Source organism: Balearica regulorum, chromosome 5, assembly GCF_011004875.1.
Source record: "Balearica regulorum gibbericeps isolate bBalReg1 chromosome 5, bBalReg1.pri, whole genome shotgun sequence".
NCBI classification, from domain to species: domain Eukaryota; kingdom Metazoa; phylum Chordata; class Aves; order Gruiformes; family Gruidae; genus Balearica; species Balearica regulorum.
Genome location: NC_046188.1, coordinates 11,189,397 through 11,213,819, shown reverse-complemented (window position 1 = coordinate 11,213,819; position 24,423 = coordinate 11,189,397). Strand labels below are relative to the sequence as shown.

The window sequence follows — 24,423 nt, the reverse complement described above, 5'->3', positions numbered from 1 at the left end:
AGGCGAGAGAAGGGAGCCGGGGCGCACCGCCCAGGTGCCTCTGTCTGTGTCAGCCCCGCTTCCCCGCCTGCCCCCCCCTCCGGGCGAAGGGGACGAGACGGGCACACGGCAGCCCCCGGGCAACAGCCCGCCCTCCCCCCATCTCTCCACCTCCCCACCCAAACTTTTTTTAGGCTCCGGGCGGGCGGTCCGGGCGGCCGTGGGGCAGCGGCCGCGGTGCCTCGAGGGGCTCTGCCCGCCGTGCGGGGGCCCCTCAGCGCTGTGCCGGGGTGCACATGGCCCCAGCTCACCCCCGGGGCATGCACCCATTTGGGGGAAGGCGCTTCGGACACGTGTTAGAGAGAGCCAGGAAAGTTTAAGCGGCCGGGGAAGGTGCCTCTCGGGGCGGGTGGATTTTTTTCCCGTACATATTTTTTCCCCACTCTTTGTGCTCGGCGCTGCTCACATCACCGCGGACCCCACCCCACGGTTCAGCGCCACCAGCACCCACCCGCGTGATGGGGGGGAAGGACACAAGGAACCGCGTTTGGCAGCGTCGGACAAAGCCGCCGCCGTCCCCCGGCGCGGCCCCGCCGCTCCCCCGCGGAGTGCCGGCTCCGGCTCCGGCTCCGTCCCGGGTGGGACCGGGGGCTCCCGTGTGCGGCCCCGCGGCGGCGCCGGCAGGTGGCGCTCTGGTCACAGGGACGGCGGCGGCCGCGCTGCGCCCCGCGGGGCCGCTCCGCAGGGCCCGGGCACGTCCCGGCTCGGCCCCTGCCCACCGCCGGCCGCCGCGGAGGCAACGGGACCGGGCAGCCGGGGCGGGGAGTAATGACAGACAGTGGCGCATATTCCTTTCTCTGGGGAAAAAGAACTCTTAAAAAAAAGTGCTAAATATACGAGCCGGAGCGGCAGCCAAGTAGACAATTAGCTGCGAACGTTAATTTCTCCATCTGTCAGGTCAATTTTCGCATGTAGGAACATCCCATCGCGCCCGCCGAGCGGCTGGGGAGCCGGCCCCGGGGGGGGGGGGGGGGGGCGGGCTGTGCCCCGCGGCACCGCGCATCTGCCCGCGGAAGGGGGGGGGGCACCGCGGCGGAGAGACACCCGCGGGGGGGACACCACAGCACCGCGGGGAACAGCACCAGCGGCGGGGGTGGGGGGAGGAGACCCCCGTTTGCAGCTGGCCCGCACCCACAGCGTCCGCGGCAGGGGCCGACGCCTGCGCGGCTTTCCTGCCTCTGCGCTCCGCAGCGGGACCCGCACCCCCACCCCGGCCCTTTTTGCCTCACTCCCGAGGAACTTGGGTGGTGGAGTGTGAAGGAGGCAACCGCGGGTGTGCCCACGCTTTACTCACACCGGTTTGGGACTATCCTGTAGGGTCACTATGAAAAGGCATCTTCCCCCGCCCCCCAAAACCCCAAACCTAAACCCCATCCCGCCCCGCTTACCCCACCCCACCCGCCCCCGCCCAGCCCCTCCTCCCCTGCCCTCCGAGCACTTTTCCAGCTTTTTTTTCCGACGTGCTCCCGTGCTCCGGGTCCTTTCCCGTGCTCCGGGTCCTTCCCCGTGCCGCCGTGGGGAGCTCACTCCGCCTCCCTCTCCCAACCCAAACTTCATTCCCCTCTCAACATGGGAGGCAACATCACCTAGCGCGGCAGCCCGGACGGCGGGGAACCGGCGAGATCCCTGGTGGCAGTCCCCGACCCCCGCCCCGCCATGGGCGCCGCGGGCCGCCCGCACCGCCGGGCACCGCGCCGCCCGCACTAGCGGAGCAGGGCGCAGGGCAGGGGCGCATCCCCCGCTATCATGATCGCGGCCGCCGGCAGGAAGGGTCTGGGACCTGAGCCCCGGGCACCGGGGGTAAGTTGTTACAACACTCCTCCCCGCGTTTGGGCTTCTTTTAAAATTTTTTTCTTTTTTTTTTTTTTTCTTTTTTCTCCACCTTTTTTTCCCCGCGAGGGGGGTGGGAGCCGCGTTGCCTCCGCGTTCCGCGGCACTGAGCTCTGCTCTCTCCGCAGGTGGCGGAGGGGAGCGCGGCGCGGGAGCTCTCCCCACGGAAGAGGCTGCCGGCCGCCGCCGAGGAGGAGCGCTGCGCCAGCCGCCCGCCGCCCGAGGGAGCGGGGGCAGCCGCGGGGGCCGAGCCGCGGCCGCTGGAGCGGGCGGCGGCCGGGGGCTGGTGCCGGAGCTGCCAGGCCCAGCTGGCCGAGCTGAGGAGGCAGGCGGCGCGGCTGGCCGCCGGCGGCTGCCCGCCCAACGCCCCGCCGGTAAGTGCGCCCACGCCGCCCGTACAGCGCCGAGCACCGCCGGGCGGACGCGGGAGGCGGGGGAGAGCGGGGATATGGGGGGGTGCGCGGGTTGCGGGAGCCTGGCCCCCAGCCTTGGCGGGGTCAGGTGTAATCCCCGGGGATTTGGGAGGAGATCGTGACGGCAAAGCCGGCGATTTCCAACCCAGGAGGGTTCTTAAGAAGTTCAAGGCTATCCCGTCCCAGGCCTTATCAAAAAGCGAAACTGTGCGGCTGGACGCTCACCCTCTGTTACAGTCACTGGTTACCAGAAACAGTTAAAAAAAATAATAGCGAGTTTGGCAAGAGGAGCGGGAGAGCAGACGATGTGTGCGGGTGCCGTCCGGGACGCGCACTCGGTGGAGCCCGGAGCCGCTCCGAGAGCCCCGGTGCCAAAGGAGCTCCCCATCCCGCTCTGCGGGGGAGCCCCCCCGGCCTGTACCTCCCGGCCCGGGTGACACCGTGTCGGGGATGCCGGCTCGGTGCTGCAGCTGGGCTTTGCAGCGCTTTCATCCTTCCTAGGAGAAGCTGCCGGTAGCTGCGATCCAGCTCCTCCTCCTGAGGAGCCCATAAAATGCAGCTGAAAAACACCCACTCGCGTTTGTGGCGCTGGAGCAAAGTTTGAGCGGGATGGTTTTGCTGAGCTTTCGCTGTCTGGGTGCTTCAGTGTACCTCCCTGGCTGATGGGCTCATTCCCGTCCTCGGTGTCACTGGGGCAAGCCGGGGCTGTGTCATTTTCTTCCAGTTTGTGCCTCGCGATGGCCCTTCACATCTGGTCGTAAATGGAGAAAGTGCACGAGCGTGGCAGAGGTTTCCTGTAACACATGCGTAGCTTGATTTGTGTGTATTGTAGTTGCCTGCCCATTTGCTCTTTCCGTGTTTGTTTTCTGTATATCAGAGGTCTTTATTATTGTTGTCCCTTTTCCTTTAGTAAGGGATGTGAAACAAAACTTTTAAAAGGTGATACAGGTGAAAAAAAATACAGACTCTTGATACAGAGGCTTGCCTAGATACCTGAAGAGATCCTAAGGGTTAGCTGATGGGGCAAAATGCAACAGAAACCCCTGAGATTCTGTTCCAGCGCACACAAAACGTGTGTTGGGTTTTTGATAACATTTGGAAGTAACGTATTGTTTTCTAAACAATGCTTATCTGGCTGTTTGCAAGAATGGGGGGGGAGGGTCTGAAGAGGAAGCCAAACCCTACTGACCTTCATTTTCATTCAGAGAGTTCCTGTATGATCTACAGAATTTCCATTGAATCTAAATATAGTTTTGTTTGAAAGCGCATTGTGGAGCAGTGTCCGAATGCACTGTGAGGTTTGTATTTTCAGGCCGGATCCAAAGCCCTTTGAAATCAACAGGAGTCTCTCTACTGACTTGCTAGATTTGGAGCAGGCTCTTATTTCTGTGGTGTAAAAGGTCACGTATCTTATCTCATTGAATTCAGGACTGCTGGACCTTTTGTTTTCTGGATTGCCGCAAACGGTGGAGAGAAGTTTAATTTCCCCTCGTGAGGTGCATGCGATAGGCTGCTTCAGCGAGGAGCGCATAAATCCCTGCTCCTGTTGTTGGGGTGGGCCTCTGCCGTAAAGAATAGCGTCCTATCTGGGAGCGGATCTCTGTCATGGGAAAAAAAAGCCGCCAGTGCAGGAGAGTCAGGGGGCCTTGGCCAGGTGTTCAGGTGAGGAGACCTGTGAGCAAAGGGCTGTTTGTGTGGTCTCTTTTCTGCAAGTCTCGGGGGACTTCCTTGATAAGCACTTGATGATGGGTAAATTAATCCCCCTTTTCTGCAGGGTTTCAAAGCATGCCTAGGAACGTTAATAAAATAGCAGTCATGATAGTGTCAGAACCTTGACAGGCCTGATCACAGAGTAACAGATACCTGGAGTTTACTTATTGAGTAGCATACAGCAGAGTTAGATGTTTAAAAATTTTTAAAAATACATTTTCTAATGCTTGTGAGACCTCTAGCCTAATTGCAAGCTCAAACCCCCACTAATCCTAGTGTAGCGAGCAGCTCCTCAGGAAGGAAGATGCAATAAACAGTCCTACTTACTGCCTTCTGAGTGTGAAGTAGGTTAGCGGGAGATAACAGTCAGAGGTTCGGCTACTCAGCTGCTGTGAATTGCCCTTGCAGTGGGAATCTGATGCAATATGCTGGCAGGTTGAGCACTGTGTAATGTTTGTGCCAGAAAGGCAGCTTGCCTTTTTTTTTTTTTTTTTTTCCTCCTTTCTTGTTTAATTGTATAACAAGACATCTAAAAAAAGCAGCTCCCCTCTGTAAGAGTTCCATGCCCGTGCAATAAAAGTCCAAAGAGTTTCTTATAAGCTCTTCTAACATGCTGTCAAACTAAGCAACTACTGGATGAGTAAACACCAGAAGGCTACTGCTTGGAGCACGCTGCTCTCAAAGGATTTACCTCCTTTGCCATAATAATTAAGGGATCTTTCAGCACAGATTCAGAAAGATTTCCACAGCTGGTTGAAAACCCTTTGGAAAGGTGGGTGGGTGCCTCAGAGATGAAAGAAGGGCTAGTTTCCTGCTGTTGATATCTTTCCTGATGAAAGAGAGGAGGTGTATTCTCATGCGTGGGGCAGCTGACAAGGGATTGAATTCACATTAGAATAAAAAGCCAACCTACTGTTTGCAGTCTGCAGGGATAACAAATCTAATTGCTTGAGAGGGCTATGATTCATACAGTTTATGTGTTGCTGTCCTTTCAATTAGACGTATTTAAAATATATAAATAATTTAAAGTTTCGGTGCTCAGATGATGTGCATTGATTACAGAATACTGTTAGTTGTTTGTGTCTCTTTAAAGTCCTCCAAATCTCTGTGGACAGCTGATAAAAAGATACACCTCTTTGCTTATGCTAAAACTCTTTAACTGTTCTCCCAAGTACAAGATTTACTGCACCCTCCACTGTCAGTTCCCTTCTTTTTACTGCTGCTGCCTTTACAGTTTGCTGCCACAGTGAGGCCTATGTGTGAATCAAAATGTGGTTTTCATCAAGCAAGGATGGAAACGAGCAAAGTTTAATCTGAAATTATTCCAGATTAGCATTTTGGTATTGCAGTATCAGCATCAGTTGGCAGATCATGTACTGAACTATTGGAGGAGAGGGGAAAAAAAAAAAAGTGCCTTTAGGTGCCTTGGTTTATTCCTAATTAAAAGTTTTGTATGTGCCTTGCAGGCTGTGTCCCTGGGGAGCTGGTAATGGGATACAGGATGTCCTACCTCCAGGGTTCTGGCTGGAGTGGAGAGCAGGTTGCTGTGCCTGGAAGTTGTTGCTGTTGGCAGCTGTGGGGCAATCCACGGGAAATGAGTTGGTGGTCTCTGTCTCACTCCCAGTTGGCAAATAGCCTTGTCGCAAAACCACCACAACAATTACTGCTAATTGGCATCACTGTTGGCAGTTTCACAGGAGAGGCTGAGAACTGAATGGGGATGTAGATTAAATTAGTAATAATAATACTTAGCACCTAAAATCTTCACAGTGCTTCACAAATGCTAATTAATTAATTTGCATGATGCCCCTGTTTGGTAAACCCAAACGTGCTGTCATTTCTAAAGAGGTGCATGTCAGAGCGAGGTGTGTGTCTGAGAGGAAGGGGACGGGCAGGGACTGTCCAACACCAGAGATGTATGTGCTCCTGCAGCTGCATCGCTGGAACTCAGCTCTGCGCTCATCCTTAAGGATGTACAGCTACTGTAAAATGGTTTTAGCTAATCTCTTAGGAGCAGAGGAGGAAAGCTCTCCTGGTATGAGGAACAGACACACTGATACAACTGCATCCAAAGAAGGGTTTTATACTGGCAGAAATATTTTGGTTATAGAAAAGTAATAATCGTACCCAGCTATACTGGAATAAAAGAATTGTTTTATCAGTACTGAAAGGGGGCCCAGATCAGCAGAAGTTCACTGTGGAAGTGTTCAGCATTGAGGAATGGGTTTCTCCCAGCCCAGGGATTCAGACACCTCATTTCACCTCTCCCATCCATACTCACCCTGACTCCCCAACCCCCCCAGCAGTCTGAGCAGTTTGTCATGTACCTACTGCCAGTGCAGGCGGGTGTTGGGGGCAGGAACATGCATATTGTATTGTAGCTTGAGTTCAGCCAAGTACTTGCTGTCGTCTTTTTTGAGAGCTTCTTTTCTATCCTGTCGTGTCGTGTCCGTGTCATCTCATTGCCCCCCCCCCCCCAAATTGCATTATCTGCTCTGCACACCACTGAACGGCTTCCTGGCAGTTTGAGGGACAAAGGAGCGAGTGTGTGCTCTTTATTGCTGGTGGGATGGACAGCGCTTTTTCTCTGGTATCTAAGAAAAATGAGTATTATCTGTATTCCCAGTTGACCGGGTAAGCTGTGGTTGGGGTACAAAGAGGCATGCTGCCAGCCCCGGTCTGCAGAGAGTCTTGGTGACCAGGACAGGTCATGCCTTTGGTTGCTAATGAACCATGAATCATTTGAGGGAGCTAAGCAAGTCCTAGCCTGCCATGTCCTTGGCAGGGCTCTGTGTTACACCAGCAAGAGTTGGAGGAAGCCCAGCTTCTCCAGAAAAAAGGGGAGGATAGCAGTGGCTTTAGACACACTGTTTGCACTGACGTGTCTGAGCTGCGCAGATGCCACGCAGTGCTGCTGGATTGAACTCCCACCACGCCTGCTTCTGATCAAAGCAATGGTCTCTTGGTACACCTCTATGTGCTGCTGATCACATCACCTGACGGGGAGATGAAGAACAAAGTTTTGGGAACGGCATGCTCTTTCCTGTGGGTTTCTCCTGTATGCTAAATAACCCCCACACATTCCCGCGAGCAGCAGAACTAAGGAAGGATGGTTTGTTAGGATGGTTGCTTTGCTCACCTCCTTTGCCCTTCCCATCCCTCTGCCTTAATCCCAGCTGTTCCCTCCTTGTCCCTGGTGACTCGATAAGAGGCAGCACCTTCTCTGCATCTGTGGAGTTGCACACATACTGTTTGGTTGACAGTAAGCTAGTATTCCCTGGCCATCTGGCTTCTGTCAAACAATTAATAACAAGTGAGTCCTGCTCAACTTCTCTCACTGCCAGTTTGTGGAAGTTGTAGGAACTTGCTCTGAGCCTTTGACCTCAATTTCAGATCATTTGACAGGTTCAAAAGCTGTTTAGGAAAGCTGGCAGCCAGGAGGATGGAGAGAAGGGCAATGCAGCAGTTTCTTTTTGGAAAACCAGGCTAGGAGGACAGGCATGGGATTGAGGACTGTGGTCTTGATGTATGAGGGCCAGCTATGCTTTCTTATTCCCACCTTGGCTACTCTGATGGCATAGTATCAGCAGGGCAAGGAGCGCTTGCATAATCCCTGGTACTGGTACCTGGCTCCTCACTGTTGTGTGGACTGTTGGGTGCTTCAGGAGCCTCCACCGCACATCGTGGAGCCTAGGAGAGGGCTTTGTGCCCTTAGCATTTGCCTGCAGGCTCATGCTTCCCTGAAAGCGCGAGGGTTTGGAGCATGTGGGGACTTCTCTCAACATTTGACGTGCACTTGGAATAGGTCTAACCCTTTAGAAGCAACCCCTCACTTTTTGCGGACTTTTTCTTCCCATGCCCATTGTTCTCTATTAATGCGTCAGCCCTTTCTACTGAGTGGCACAATCACCTGGAATTTGAGAGTCCTGGTGATGGTTTAGAGACCCTGTGCTGTCTTGCCTAACTTTGGGGCCCTCGGTTACTGAGGGGCTGCTTTTTCTTTTCGTGGGCGGCCTTTCTGCAGCTGGATTGATGTGGATGAGGGGAATTGAGCAGGAGAACTGTGTCTTTTACAGATTCCTCTCTAGAGGAATCCTGGTTTCAGGGCTCTCTACAAGCACTAAATGCACCTTAAAATGTTCTATTTTTAACACTTAAAAAATGCGTAAGTGGAAAAGTAATGTCTTAGTAAATACGAAACTACAGGGCATTTTTTTTGAGATGCACAGTTAATATTTAATTTTGTGAGAGAGACTCTTGTAGAGACTTGGCTGTGGAGCGCTTCAGGCTATGAGCTCAGATGTGGATTTCGGGTACGTACGCAGCCTAATAATGGGGTTAGTGACAACACCGTGTCAAATGTGTTGACATGAGCAGTTCCCTTGTTTCAGTCAGTGCAGTAGTCTCCGTGCTATGTGATAGGCTGCGGAAACTAATTGTAATGAGTTTGCTCTAGACATTTAGGATTTTCAAGCATGCCCTTTTAAAATACAGGTGAGCAGGATTATCTTGCAGTTCAGATGCCAGAGGCAAGAGACCTTCTCACTGGGGGTTCTGAAGTGGGGGAACGGGGATTGCGCAATTAGCTCAAGGTACTGCGGTCTCCCGGGTAGCTGAGGGTAATTAGTATTGCTCCGGCTCTTTCTCTAGCTAATTCCTTCAGCACCCTGCCCTATTAGGGAAAAGGGAGGAAACACATAAACCATTTCAAAATCCCAGGGGGTGGAAGAGAGCATCTGCTCCTAACATCTGAGGTTACTTTGAACCTGTTGAAATATGTAGTAGCTGCTTTATTGTTTTTGCCAAGAGTTTCCACCTACAGTGATCCCAACCTCTGACTTGTTAGCAGCGGGGTTGTAGGAGGCAGTAGTCATCCTCCGCTCCCCTGGCCCACAGCAGCTGATAGTGGCTGCTGCTCTGGACCTGGCACCACAGGGTGCTGGAGCGGGGATGGCTGAAACCACCAAGAGATTTTTCTTTCCCAAGACCAGGATCGCCCACCACACAGTTGCTGCATGGGTCTCCTGCCGCTTGGGTACCCCATGGTAACTGTACCCTGTGGGTCTGAATCCTTTTTTCTACAGTGAGGATGCTGATGTAGAGAAGAGCCCTGGGTTTTCAGCTGGCAGATGAACTTTTTGTCATGAAAAGTGAGCGGAGCTTTTGCTTCACCCTGGCTAGAGGAGGAAAATCTATCTGGAAATGTGTGCATGTCTTAAGGAGGATTTTCCGTGATGATACTTTTGCCTTTCTTAAAATTGGATTACCTTCAGGAGCCAGATCTATTAGGAGATGGCTCACATTGAGTGCAGCAGACAGCTGTCCATTTGGGAGTATTGTATACTCTTTTTTTTTTTTTTAATTTACTGGAAATCTATGGAATTTACTTTGCCTGGATTTGTCTCCCTGTCCTCTGACTTCAGACCTGCAGCACTGGAATAGCTATTTTGTATTTACATGTCCACTGTATCCCCAAATGGAAGGCATCTTCAGGAAGGCGGGACTCTTGTCTCTGTCGCTGGCTGTGCTCGTGATCAGGAACAGGCTGATTTCTTTTACAAGTGTATACTAATTTTGTGTAGTCTTTCAGATGCGCGGCTTATGGGAGACAACTTGGCCTTTACTTTCAGGAGAATCATGCCTCCTGCTGCCTTTGTTAATAGGAGGAGTTGTGTCCATTGCAGGGATGCAAGGCCTGAATTTAATCCCCAGATCTGCCACTGACTTTGTGAATTTGGGCAAGTTGCTTAATATCCATGTGCTTAATTTCTGTTTTGCTCATCAGAGAGGAAATGCTTCCATCTTTTGTTCATTTCCAGTAAAACTCTTTTTTGTTTTGTTTTGTTTTGTGATGGGAACGCTCTCTTGCTTGTATGGCAGCGAGCATCATCATCAGCTGTTCTTAGTAGAGCTGACTGCTCCTGTTAAATGCATAACAACGAAGAATAAATAATAACACAGGGACACAGAAAACAGTGGACTCTGTGACTTGCAACTGAACTTTCAGGTTGGATGTCGAGGATGGGGTTCTGGGGTTTCTGCAACAGCAGAAACAGCAAAGCAAGCCAGGGACTTCAGATAAACTGTGATGATAGTAACAGACAGTCCTGAAACTCTGCCTGCTCACCAGGAGGGGAGTGGTGAGGCCGTGGAAGGGGACTGAAGGTGCTGCAGTATATGTTCAGGCAAAGGGGAGCTTCTTTAAGTAGCAGGTATCAGATGAGCTCGGGGAGCATGGATTAGAGCTGTGCCGATGCTATCTAAAAGGGGTTTATCTGCATACTGCGCTGTGCCTCCCTGGGATGAAACTAGAAATCTGATGTGGCAATGTGGTGTGGCCTTGTAGGAAACTGGGAACTCGTTAGTCACTTCAGTCCCTCATACTGCTGTTGAAGTTTATGCCAAAGTGTGTTACTTAATAGTTTTTCATTAAAAATGTTTTATTTTTAAGTGGAAAAAGGAAATTTTGTCGAGGAACCCAAGAGCAAAGCTTCAAATGATCTAAGCAAGGGGTGGGGGGAGGTGAGGGTATGTCACTTTGCAGGAGCAATGTATTCTTCTCTAGGATAAGTTAAAGTGAATGCAGACTTTTGGTGTATAGTTCTTTGGATTGACTTCTTTGCTTTGAAGCTGTATGAGCTTTAAGGTGTAGCTGGCAGATGTTCATTTTCATGTTGGAGAAAGAATGTTTAACTGGTATAAATATATCCACCTATTTTAGGCAGCATAATGCCATTGTTGCATGTTTGTTTTATCACTAAGAGTCTGACTGTTGTATGCATCACCCTAATGTACAGTGAATCAGCGAAATCTCAGCACTTGCTCACCAAAAAAGGCTGAGGTGTGCACAATTACCCTTTTCTCAGAGTCAAGCCTTAAAATCAGTCTTTGATCACCATTCCTGGAGTTCGGTAGGCTGCTCTCAGTTTCATCGGGGGCTGGGCCGGCATTACCATACGTCAATACCTGTGCAGAATTGATTGGAACGCCGGATGGCTGTGGCAAAATGATCAATTTTCATTTAGCTCTTAGCAAATCTTCCCCTAACGTTGCCGAGGGATTTTACACTGCTTGGTGAATGGGATGGGAAGCCTTCTGTACAAAACTGAAACGTGATACTTCTGGCTAGGCTGGGCATTGACTGGCTTTCAGCATTAACTGTGAAAGTGAAGCATTAGTCCTAGTTCTCTCAGCATTCAAAAGATTATGTTTAAATGGGTTTCCTGTTTTACCACAACATACAATTTGTTACAGCATGGATTGTGTCACTGTCAGTGTGTATATATTGGTCAGTGCTGATTATACTGAAAATGGGCAACGTTTGGCTTTGTGTTTTAAGTCATTTGGGAAGTTAGATGTACACAGTTTGCATTGTGCTCTTTTTTTATTGCCTTGTGTTGTTCTCGCTGTATTGTGCGTTGTAGCAGGTATTTACTCCTTTTGGCATTGTTGCTATTCTCCTGGACTTCAGAGTACAGCAGTACAGCTTTGCCCGTAGCTTTATCAAGTACAATTTTTTTGAAGGGGTTGCCTGCTGCTTTTGCATCTTACATGGCTCCTGAGCAGTTCAGAGGTGGTGGCTGTGCCCAGGGTACATCACGCAGCCCTCAGCAGAGCAGTACTGCTGAGTGTTTTGGAGGAGGTGAGCCTGCTGGGGTGGTTTAGGTCAACGGCACCATGCTGTATCAGTGGTACACATCTGATTCCCATCCAAAAACAGGGCTGTTGTCATCTCCAGACTGTGATGTGTCTCCAGGGACACTCTGGGATGTGGCAGTTTCATCAGCTGTCAGAAATATCATGCAAGTGGCTTGTACGATCAAGAAGTCTGGCCATCCTTGTTTCAATTGCTTTACTACTTCTGGGTCGTCTGTAGAGGCTCTGTGTACTGCTTGGTGAGGAGTGGTGAAAACATTCAGCTCTTTCCTTGGTAGTTGTTGAGTCCTCCTTGAGCGCCTCTGGACAGAACATGCCAGTGTTGTGACAGACCATCTCTTTAACACCAAATTGCCTAGTGTGGGGGTGTAAAACCAACTGCTTGTATCTACTGCCCAACTGCAGCCAGGCTGTAACGACCAATGGCACAGTTCCCAGGAGGGTTAACTGGCCAAGAGCCAAACCTTAAAATGTGCTCTGTGCTTCGTCTGTGGAGTGCTTGGTAGATGTTGGTGTGGAATTGGCTCCAGAAGCCAAGACAACTTCTAGGCCTAGGTGACCAGTCACCAGCCCAGACTGGGAGCATCCTCCATGGCCTGTTTCATGAAAGGAAATGATTTTCAGCTGCAAAAGTTGGACAGATCTGGCCTCTGTTCAGCAGGTGAAAAAACTTGACTAGTGATGCCGGAGCACCTGACGTCCAAATGATTGAAGGAAGGGTAGGGAGACAGTTGAGTGAGCTAATCCCTGGCAGCCAGGGCAAGGAGGGCTTTGCTTCCCATGCTTAGGAGAAGTGTAAAGAGCATGCCAACCTCTACCAGCGTTGGACTGTCTGTTGTGTTGAAAGAGTAGCAGAGTTGTGTTAGTGTTTTGGCTTGGATTTAGTAGAAGTGATTGCTGAGCCTTTGAAAAAGGGATGTTTGGCTGACTTGGGTATTATTTGAGAAACGTTAGCCATGTTATGATAACGCATCAGTTTTGTGTTGAACACATGTATGTGTTTTTGTTTGTATAGGGACCTGGCCGCTCCAGTTGTGAGAATGAGTGTTCTAGTAACAGAGATGAAACGGAGTTCAACCTTTGATGAAAATGTCACATAATCCCCACACGCACACCCTAATGCTGGGTGTGTCGTGAGGAAGAGAGGTGTTTCCATACCGCTGCCTGGCCCTGGGCCATCTGGTCCCAAGGAAACAGTCATTAGTGATGAGAAACAAATTTGCTCTACAAAATTTGGCCTTTGAAGGATGGAGGCAAGGCATGAGTGTCTTTGCCACTGTCATTTCTGGGCAACACAGGTCCTCCTTTTCTGGTAGGTGGGCAGAAGACGGAAGGGCTGGTTTGTCCCAAATACCACTTTTAGAAGAAGTGTCTTAGCCTTAATATGAACTACAGATGCTGCAGAGCTTTTGTAAGCTATCTTGAAAACTATGCTGTGGGTGAAACACAGGCCAGGATTTGGCCTGTAACTATTTTGCCTGTAGCTTGTAATTAAATATAAAGTTAAACCCAGAATCTCCAGTTAAAATGTTCAGGTGTTAGTGTAGCTTGTATAACTGTGAATGCAGAAGTGAGCTATTTTGCTGCCTTTCTCTGAAGATTTTGTTGCAAAGAAAGGCAAGTACATTTGACATTCCTCCAACAAGCTCGCACAAGGGTAATTTTGTGTGGATGATTGAGTGGCATGGAAACACTGTAAGATATTGTCCTTTTGTGGGTTTTGTAAAGAGGAGATACAGTTGAAGTAATTTATAATATGCAGAGTCTCAGTAGTCTGCTGAGAGAGCTTCTTTCAGCAATTACCTGTAAGAATAAAGTAAAAAGCATTTATTATTGATATTCGCATTCCACATATTAAGAAATATTTCTTCTGATATTGTTAATTTTTTATTTGTAGGCTCCAAAGGAGTATAGAGTAAGACAAATGTGGTCGAGGAAGAAAAATATATGAGTTAATGTATTAAGTTTACATATTTTTCATTTGATGGATTTATGGTTTTTAATTACACCTTCATGTCTTGCATTGGGATCCCTGGGGGCCCTTTCTGAATCTCATGCTTATACTCTTATAAAAATGAGATGCTTTAACCTGCCACCTTGTGCAGTCTTACTGCTGCTTGACTGACCTCTGGTAAAGTTACTTTTTATTTGAGACCTCCGCAAAGAGCTAAACGATTAGAAAATGATTTGTGTGATTGATTTAGAGAGTTTTTCAGCCTGCCATGTTGAAACACAGGTTGTAAATGTGTTTCTCTGGTGGTTGCATGGAAGGGTGGACTTTGTGTTCAGCATTTGCCAGTTTGATTGTGAGTAGCAACACCCTGGCCTCAGCTTATGGCCTTACTGGCTCCTGGTGGGGTGTTTGGCAGTGAAAGTAGTCGTGTGTTTGGTAATAACCCTTTGGGGAGCCATGACTGAGTTTAGGGAAGAGTATTCTCAGTAATATGTTGTCCTGAATCTGGCTGTACATCTCCCTACTTCTGTCTTCAGTTACATATGGCACTGGATTTTCATTTCATAACAGTTTGCATCGTGGTTCTTTTATTGACAGTGGAATTGAAAACCTGTGTTAACAGGTGGAAAATGAAGCCTGTTGGCGCTGTATAGTTTCAGTTGATTTACAGTGGTGAAACAGAAGAGGAAGCCAGACTGCAGAACTGGGTCAATGTCTGTATTCCAAATCCATCTCTGTGTAGGTATCATTACCTCTGTCTGCTTTTTTCCAGCACATCCTCTTCATTTTTCTGTTCAGTGGGATCATAATTGCCTGTACGTGGGGGGCAAAAAATAGTGCCAGGATCTGTTTGGTATAACTGAGACGTAGCTTACCCAAGAGGCAAGCAACCCAGGCTGATAATACTCAAAATTTCCAAAATAAATTTGCCTTGGGACTGACCCTGAGCATGAATATTCAGCCACAACTTGAGCCCCTTCTCCTCAGATTTGTGCTGCGTATCCTTTTATTATTCTGGTCATGGCTGCTCTTAAGCACGTGCAGCTCAAGAGCAAAATAGCTCTGATTTGTGCTGTAAGAATTTAGTTGGGTTTCAGCTTCTTATTGCCAAGTCTTTTGGTGACATGAAAGATGTTATATGCAGGACTGGCTTTTCTGACCCACCCTGTGTTCTTCACTGAGCTTTTTATTGCTGCGGGAGGGCTTGACTCTTACACGATTGGGTGCAATGAAAATCATGGAGTAGATAGTTAAGAACTGCAGTGCAGAATAAACACTTGACCCTGGGAAGTGAACACAAGTGAGAACACAAAGGCATTGTTCTCTGAGGTGATGCATTGGAAGATCTCTGCTTTTCTGTGTTTTCTTTTTGTAGTTTGCATTTTAATTCTTCTTGCTAGTCCAGGTTCAATCTGATTTTTCTTTCCTCTTGCCACTGGAGGATCAGCCCTGTTTGCCAGTGTTGGGAAGTAGTCTAGAGCATCCCCTCCTTTCTAAAGGCTGTATTTCCGCTTTCCTGGGAAGCGGGGAAAGGTCTGGTACAGAAGGTCATCTCACTAAGCATAATGGTACAGGAGGAGTTCACCTGCCTCTAAAGGAGAGAGCTGAAAAATGTCTATGATTGTTCAACAAGAAAAAATATAGATGCTGTGTGAAAAATCTGCTTCTTTCTGTACCTTGACAGGGTTCCTTAAGTCTGTGCAAGAGCCAAGAGTTAAAGTAATCCTCATCTTACAGAGGAGTTAGTTAACCCAGGAGTCTTGTAGCTCAGCTGAGTACAATACAGGAGTGACATCAGTGAGAGATTAGAAGCAGCTTTGTTATCTTCAAAGACTGTTTACTTAATGGTTGGGGAATTGCTGTGTTTGTAGGTAGAGGTAGGAAATGTCCTTGGGCAGGCAGGAGCTGATAGCATTAAACAGAGGAGTAGTGTTTCTCCTCAAGCATTCTTACATTGCATGTGTGCTTCTCCCAGCCTGCTGGCTGCCTCTCCTTTTGTGTACACCACCAGTACCGGGGTCTTTAAGAGATTGTCAAGGTAATTTTGGATGCTAAGCACTGAACCCAAGCATACCCTTCTAGCTTTTGGGTTATTTCTTCCATGTCCTACCGACTTTGGCCCTGCATAGGGTAATTATATGGACAGTCTGTAGCCTCTGGCTTGTTTTTTCATTGTTTGCCTCTAATTTTCTTCCAAATTCCTGTTAATTTTCAGGGGAGATGTGCTTACAGGGTAGCATCTGAAAGCATACCCTGAGTTAGTGTATGTGTCTGTGGAATGGTGGGGAGGGAAGGGAAGAAGGGAGCAGGGTGTGCTGCTTTTCAGTGCTGGGCTACTGGTGCTTTGTCCAGTGGTGCGATGCGATGGGTGCAGGGCATGTGTTGCTCTGCGGCGTTGGCTCTGCTGGGAAGCACGTTCTGTCAGGGGAACGAGTCCTTCTGATAAATGTCCCCATCCAGCATCCAAATGGTGTAACGACCTGAGGAATCAACTTCTATGAATCCTGAGGCAGTATCACTTGTATTTTTCTTACATATATACATCTGTAAGTTTTCTTTAAAATGCTGGTTAGAGGCATTTTAAAAATCTCAAAATTGAGCAGTGTTACCTACCCTTGGATAGTCCAGCTATTGCTTGTAATCATATGGAAGAAAATACGTAGTTGGTTTGGGGTTTTTGGAGGATTCTTGTGCAGGACTTGGATCTCTTCTGCAGAGTTCCTTTTGACAGCAGTGAAATTACTTCTGATCTCCAGTAAAAAGGACAGTTTGATTTGCAGATTGCTATGTAAAATCTGCTATAAACTTAATTTGGAGTCCACCAGCGTATGTCCCCTGCATGCAAGTGTTTAGCTCTTCCATTTTTCTCATGAAAAGATTCCTGTAAAAGTGGTCTCTGAAGTTGTGCCTCACTGGCATTTTTTTAAAGACAAAGCAGAGATGCAGTGTTCCAGGGAGATATATTTTTGTTCGCAGCTGTTTTGAATGCTCATTTGATGTTAAGTCTTTGTTCAGTCCAGTTCTATGTCATTAATGACTCTGGAGTAAGTAGGTATGCAGAGCTGGAGGAAATCCTGTTTTATACGTTCCTATTCTAGGAGCGCCTCAGAAAGACTAACAATAATGCTGCTTGGTGAGGTAATGGGTAAACATAGTAAGAAATAAAAACGTGCTTACTCCTTACTGAAGCAGAAAAATAGCTTATGAAGCATAATGTTGTGTTTGATACGTGTAGATAATCTGACCTGCTTCAGTCTGTGGATTAAGGCATTAGCTGGGGCAGCCAAAATGGCTTCTCATTAAGAACCTGTCCCTCTGGTTGTAAAGGAGTTGTCAGCAAATGCTAATGAGAATAAAAAAGAAGGAGCACAGTCATAACCCAGTGAAGTCACTTGAAAGGTTTGCCTTGACTTCAGTGTTCAGTTAATTCCCACCTGAGGTGGGAATCAGTGTTATCACGAGTCCAATATGGGCACTGGTTCTAGTCAAGGGGGTGGGTAGTGCACAGCAAAGCTCTGGTGAAGCCTTGGGTTTGTACCTGTCTGCTTCATGGCCCTTTCAAGGTGCTGTACGAAAGAGAAAATGGGGGCATCCCCTAGCTTGTCCTTCCCTTTGCTGAATGAGTGAAGTTTAGTAAAGAGTATTTATTTTCAAGAAGAACCAGTGTTCTCATAGGAGGTCAAATTTCTTCATCAAGTTCTTGAGGAAGTCAAGGCTGGACAGCCTTTCAGTACGTAAAGGGGGCTTATAAGAAACATGAGGACAAACTTTTTAGCAGGACCTGTTGCGACAGGACAAGGGCTAATGACTTTAAACTAAAAGAGGATAGATTTAGATTTGATGTAAGGAAGAAATTTTTTACAACGAGGGTGGTGAAACACTGAAACAGGTTGCCCAGAGATGTGGTAGATGCCCCATCCCTGGAATTATTCATGGTCAGGTTAGATGGGGCTTTGAGCAACCTGATGTAGTTGAAGATGTCCCTGCTCATTGCAGGGAGGTTGGAGCAGATGACCTTTAAAGGTTGCTTCCGACCCAAACTATTCAATGATTCTGTGATCTTGGCAAGTAGATGGACCAGCAGTAGAAAAACAGGATGAAATTTTGGTAGCAGTTTTGGGAAACGACTTTTTTTTTTAAGAAGAAAATGTGCAATTGTGTAATTTTTCCATCAGCCATCTTCCATAGCAGCATGTGTGGGTACAGTGAAACATCTTGGCTCCAGACTACTTGCACTATCTGTGAGACAGGGCTACCTAGGGACCTAGGGCAAGTCAGCTAGCATTACGTTTTTAGATATACTTACCCCATCTAGCATATGCATTTTGCTCAGCATGCAATTGCACACTAGTGAGTTGCATGTATATATACGAGAGCCCTCCTGTTGGTGTTCCTTATATATGCACCATTTTTTATGTGCATTAATCTGGTACATATACTTCAATTATATTTCTAATCTCTCTCTGCCTTCATGTTTTTGACTGTGAAAAAGCAGTGATCTCTTTTCTTTGAGTAAGTAGGCAGAGTCATACTTGTGACATATTTTAAGACCACTTAGAAGAGATAAACTTATTTAAGTGCTTGTGACTTACATTGTTTTGCTTTATTTGATTCCTTAAATGTCAGCCACTCTGAACAGTTCCTCAGGTTTTCCTCTTTTATTTGGGAAGTGTCAGCTGACAAGACGGCAGCTGGTGTGCTGAAAGCATCATTCCCTTAAGAATTTGGTGTGTGATGTGTTTAGCTGGGGAGAAAGCACAGTGACAGTTGCCCTTTTGGTTGTGTGTTGGTGGTTGGTTTTTTTTTTTTTTGGTTTTTTTTTTTTTTTTTTTAGTTTTTCCCCTAAAAGTTGCTGTCTTGCCCTGTTGTAGTTTTCTTTCACCATTAAACCAATGTGTGTAGCTGTGCAATGCCTTTCAGGTAGTGAGATAGAGCCCCGTGTGCGTAATTGGCTGGCACTTGGTTGACCTAAGCTGACGAGTCTATACATAGTCCTGATTCCTGCCTGCCAAAAAAGCATCTGATGCAGACAGCTGCTGGGAGTGTGACCCCTTCTGGGTACGTGGATCGTGCGTGGGCATGTGCCTTCCTACCTGTTTGGTGGGTGCGGCTACCTCCAATGCTTTCTGCTCTCCTTCTGTGCTTTTGGAGAGGACAACCCCACCAGAAGGCCTTGTCCTAGGTGGAGGGAGCTGGGCTGCCTGTGCTTATCTTCTGTAGAGGAAGAGATGATCGTGGCACCCTTATGCAAACACTGCTTCTTGGTGGAGTATTCAGGGTAAGGGAGTGAAGAGGTGAATACGTGTTGGGCATCACAAGCTTGTAACTGCCGGGTGGAAAGTGCAAAGGGGAGGTTGCTTGAAGCATCTCCTTCCTCCAGACCCCAATAACTGCATTGTTGGCTCAGGATGTAGGATGGAGGGAAACTATCCATTAATAGCGGCTTTCCAGAAACACTTGAGATCAGAGTCTAATGAGTATGTATCACCTCTAGCCTATCTTGCTTGTTTCAGGTTATGTTGTGATGGCAGTCCTGATCATTATCTCATATTAATTTTCTAGAGCATGATGTATGTGGATACACCTACTGCGCTCAGAGATTTCACTGCAAGATTAGAGACATGTTTAGGAAATTAGTAATGAGAGAAAAACGCGTAATTAAAAATGATATCAGTTTGTAAGCTCATCCATCTTCAGCCAGCTTGCTTGAAGAGAAAGGAGTCTTACACAATGCTTAGTGGTGGGAAAACACACTTGGCTTTCTACATTTTAAACAGGAAGGAACTATTTAAATGACAGACTTACAATAGTAATCGGGGCATTTACTTGGGAACGTTGGATCACATATTGTAGCTGCATAATGTTGAGGTCACACAGACCATATAAAATAAAGACAGATCTCATTATGTTTGGGGTTGTTTTTTTTAGTGATGCATTCAGACAATTTTTTTTTTTTACTTATTTGGACCCTGTTTAAAGTAATTGTCCTTGTACTGAAAATAGCATTCATATTTTGAGGTAGTCAGATTTACATATGCTGAATATTGGCTGTAACGTTAAGAGGTTGCACACTTAGCAATTTATTTGTTTCCTGAGATATGCAATTTTATGTGAAATGTCTTAAATTCAAAGTCTGCAACAGAATTTTAGCTTTTCATCCCCAATGACCATTATAAAATTGCCATATGCCTAAAAATGTGCTTAGCACAACTGTGATTGTTCAGACTGTGAATTTCCTCTCATTTTATGATGGGATCCTTAGTTCAGAATAAAATTATTCTTCAGCAATAGGAAAAACACCATTTGGTTGTATATGGTTCATTATAAAATGCGGTAACTTTTAGGCATTTCAAACAGTACACATGCTTTATTTGAGTTTTTGTGCTATTTTTCATGAACCATTAACAGTACCTTGTTGTCATTTTTGTCATGATATATCCATAAACTCAATTATCTTTCTCTTTGGTCCAACTTGCAAACACATAGAAAACCTGAGCAGATGTCACAGCAATAACCGGGTGTACACTGTAGTACTTTGCAAAGTTTTAATTGCTGCAGGGATGTTTCCTAGTTAATGGATCTGTTTATTAAGTGTTTCTATCTGTGTCTTGTTCAGGAGCGTACCTTAAACATGGTATTTTAAGGCTGAGTCTGGCTATTTTATCTAGTGACAGCCTCAGAGTAACTTTGCAGAGGAACGTGCTTTTTCAGTTACGATGTCCATAGTGCGGTTAGCAAAACTGCCAAATTGCTTGTTGTGTCGAGTATTGTGTAATTTGTGATTTTTTTTTGTAAACTCATTAAATGCTTTAGAGTTGCGAGTTTGACACTGGGGCCTAGACCCAGATGGGCCTATGAATGTGACTAGTGTGTAAATATTCACTCTTATTGCCTCTGTAAGCACTCTGGGGTAGGGCTGGTCATGGGCCATGAAAAATGGTCGGGGAGCTGGAGCACCTCTCCGATGAAGAAAGGCTGAGAGAGTTGGTGGTGTTTGGCCCGGAGAAGAGAAGGCTTCAGGGAGACCTTATTGTGGCCTTTTAATACTTAAAGGGGGCTTAGAAGAAAGACGGGGAGAGACTTTTTACCAAGGCCTGTAGTGTAGGACAAGGGGTAACATTTTTAAACTAAAAGAAGGTAGATTTAGATTGAATATAAAGAAATTCTTTCCTGTGAGGGTGGTGAGGCACTGGAACAGGTTGCCCAGAGAAGTTGTGGATGCCCCATCCCTGGAAGTGTTCAAGGTCAGGTTGGATGAGGCTTTGGGCAACCTGGTCTGGTTGAAGATGTCCTGGCTTATTTCAGGGGGGTTGGAACTAGATGATTTTTAAAGGTCCCTTCCAACCCAAACTATTCTATGATCTTTGGGTGGCTGCTGATGGTGGCTGTTGGGTGTTCACCTGTGAGCGATGATGGCTATTGTCATTTGGGAGAAGGGACAATGGTTGAGAAAGGTATGGCCAAAATGATTCTCCAAAGACCAGCAGTTCTCAGTGGTGTTTGGAGCAGGGAGACATTAGGTTGGTCGCCAAAGACCCGTCTTGTCTGGGAGCTGGAGGTCAGCAGCTGTGATGGAGAGTGTGGGCAGCTCCCTGGTGTTCCCTGTTATGCTCACCGATGGAGAACCAGCTTTCCTGGAGAGCTGTGAGGGGAGGCACAGTCTCTCTTGGCAGCCACTTTTGGGGTCTGCACTTGTGTGTGTGGAATGGGGAGATGTGGACGCGGTCTGAGGATGTCTCGAGTTGCCCTGTGCTTACTGCCCAGAAGCAGCTGCATGGCAGGAAAAGGAGACCTTTGGTTCATGGCTCTGGGCAATGCTGGAGATTTGTACCCAGACCAGGCCAAGGAGTCTTTTATGAGCAATATTATGTATTGATGGAACAATGAGAGAGAAAATCTTTTCCCAGGAATTAAATAATTGCTTCCTTGATGAAATGACCCAACATCTGGCTCTTGTGTTTCATGTATTTTGTCATGTAGATGTAACTGTTTGCTTTGTTCCTGGCAGTAATGTTAACTTATTAATGTATGAAGCTGTTTCCAGGTCAGTGGAAAACTGCATATAAATCTTTATTACACGTACTTGATTGTCTTTAACTCTTTGTAAGATATAATTAGCATCCAGTAATCATACTGTGGTGCTGTTGCTGTGATTACACTGGTAGTTAATGTGCAGTGCAATTCTGGTTTTATAGACTGGAGCTAATGTTAGCTTGATTAAAATAAAGGATAAACATTGGCCAGTGTTGTGGGCCAGTTAATTTTCTCACCTTTCTGCTGACCAGTTTCATTGCCTCCTACAGTTCTGATATGTGACTGCCTGCCACCGAGTGGCTTCTGATTAAAAAGCTGTGATTTTTAATATGTGGTGCTTCAGGCTGAAGTGGAGCCACTTTCAGTAATGGGTCTGTGATGGGAGGGAAGAAGTGGATTGCGGCAGGGTCTTCAAGGACAGTGACTTGGCAGAGTGCTAGTGCCTAGAAATGTTTTGATCCTATTGTAATGAATAGCTGCTAGTTCCTGTTGTTGTTTCTGTTTTGATTGAGTGCCCAGCTGGTGTATGGTGGAGATAGGATGTTAGGGCAGGGAAAGGAAGTAACTGTCAAAAGTGCATCTCCCTTAGGAAAGCAAGAATGTGGAGGCACGGTAGAATTGGGGTTTAAATAGCACTTATTTTTCCTTGGTTTTTGTAGCGCACTGACCATGTGCAATTTTCCACATGCTGGGTAATGGAAAGTTGGCCCCAGAGGAAATCACTTTGTAAGTCAAGTTTGAGATTATAAAATCAATCACTGTTGGGTCACTAATTGGTGTGGAAGATAGGAATTTCCTATACAGTATGATAAGTTCATTGGCTTTCTGGCAGTGTGTGCACAGCGAGCTGTTTAGCCAATGATATTCTTTCCTGGTTCTGTTGTTAACTCAGGAAAACCATCAGGTCATTTATAGCTACACCCAAATCGCTGGTTTGTTTCTGAGTAGTAAGGGGAGGGCGGGGGGAGTTTGATGTAATATAGAATCTACATGTGTTTTATGAAGTTTGTTTTCATCTCTTTGTAGCATAATAGTGAAGCTTGGCAGCCACATGGGAGTAGTGAAGATTGATTGCTCTTGGTGTTAAGCATCTCACATCTCTGAGTTTATATCAACACAAGCCTTCTTCCAGCAGCAGCATCTGGCTCATTGGCAAGATCTGCGGGCAGTTGTTCTGATCGCTCTGGAGATGCCTCTGGCTGTCATGTGGCTGCCGCCTTGGCTGTGCTGCTTTGTTATTCTAGCTGGTCCCATTTTCACTTGTTTATTTTTTGGCTTACCTTTGATTCTGATGAATTGCTCCTGAGACTGTGGTCTTGAATAAATCTTGCCCAGCTTCCTCATGCAGGGACATCCACGAGATGCTGATGTTAATTTATTTCAGTGACTATTTGCTGATTGGAGCTGGAGCAATAACGTCCCAGTCTGCGCCTTCTGTGCAGGTTTTCCCTGTGAATCACAGCAACACTCTTGTGAAGTAAAACACACATCTTTGAGCACATCCTGCATAATGGGTTTCTCTGAGACTGGAGCTGCAAGCATAAATCAAATATTACCAGTAGACAGTCAGTGTCCAGAATGGTGCTGAGAGTCCTGGAATCAACCACTTGGATTTTTCAAGTTGAGCATAGGGAATAAAGTTTCTGGCCCAGCTGATATAAACTAGCACAGGAGCAAAGAATAATGTATGTCAGCTCTGGATTTACATCACCTCAAATGCTGTCCCTGTCTGTTTGATTGTATGTTTTTTATTCATATACCTTGTGCTTTAAAAACATGATTCTTTAAGCAGTACTGTGGCTTTGGAAGACATGTTGGGCTCAAATAAAAGTGAGTGTTTCTTAAAATACTGAAGCATCTATTTTCATTAAATAAGCCCATCAGGGTCACTGACTCTTCTCGTTGAAATTAGCGGGGCTGTGATGTGCTGGAGGCCGGACAAGATGGCTATCTTCACTGGCCTTTAGCTCTAACGATCTGTAGAACTGCTTCGGCACTGTCCACAATGGGAGCTGTTTGGTGAGCTGTCGGATTTTATAAGGATGTTAGCAAGGCGTGATTACACACAGTTTTCTGGTTTTAAACGTGTATTTACATCTAGAATAGTAATAATAAAGCAGCTTGAGTGGCATGTATGTTTGTTAATTGATTTACTGCAAATTTGACGTATTATCTACAGCCACAAGACTTCATTTTAAAATGGAGGGCGAAGTCTGCACACTAAGATGTAACTTAACTCATCACCCAACATTTCATGGGTGTTTTATGAAATGGAGAGGCAGGTTGGTGAAAGAGTTCATTGCTGATTTGAGGTTAGGAACGGGGATGCTTCAACTTAGAGAGGGAAATATCAACTTTGCATTCAGTATGAACGTTGCCATGGATTTCTTCAGGGCCCAGGTCTCACTCTGGGGCTGTAATTTCTCTTCTTGAAAGAACCCTTTCCTCCTCTGTACTTGGCCTTTTCCAGCAGGTGATGAGGCAGCTTCTTTTCCAGGGTCCCAGAACACAAATTAAAATAAAAACATCCTTTTATGTAGTACCTTCAATTGAATGGAAACATAAATGTATCCTATGATGTTAGGCATTGTCTACATTTGTGGAATTTATGTCGAAGCAATGTTAGATACCATAAATGTTTAAGAGCCCTGTAAGTGTGACTGGTAGGACAAGCTAGAATCTTTCATCTCTTAGTTGCTGGGTTTAATAGGATCTGGCTTGAAGGGTTTTGAAAGCTGTTGCCAGGTATTTGATTGCTTGTGTGTCTCAGGAGATTAGTCTTTTCTG

General features: G+C 46.8%; 1 protein-coding gene across 1 annotated transcript in view; it reads left to right on the top strand.

Moving 5' to 3' along the window:
- Positions 1-1,475: 1,475 nt before the first annotated feature.
- The window catches only part of KIF26A (kinesin family member 26A), a 100,998-nt gene continuing 78,050 nt past the window's right edge, over positions 1,476-24,423 (top strand). Inside the window, exons 1-2 of the mRNA XM_075753437.1 lie at positions 1,476-1,839; positions 1,998-2,243. Coding sequence (XP_075609552.1) covers positions 1,786-1,839; positions 1,998-2,243 — 300 coding nt within the window. The 5' untranslated portion in view covers positions 1,476-1,785. The remainder of the gene's footprint in view (positions 1,840-1,997; positions 2,244-24,423) is intronic.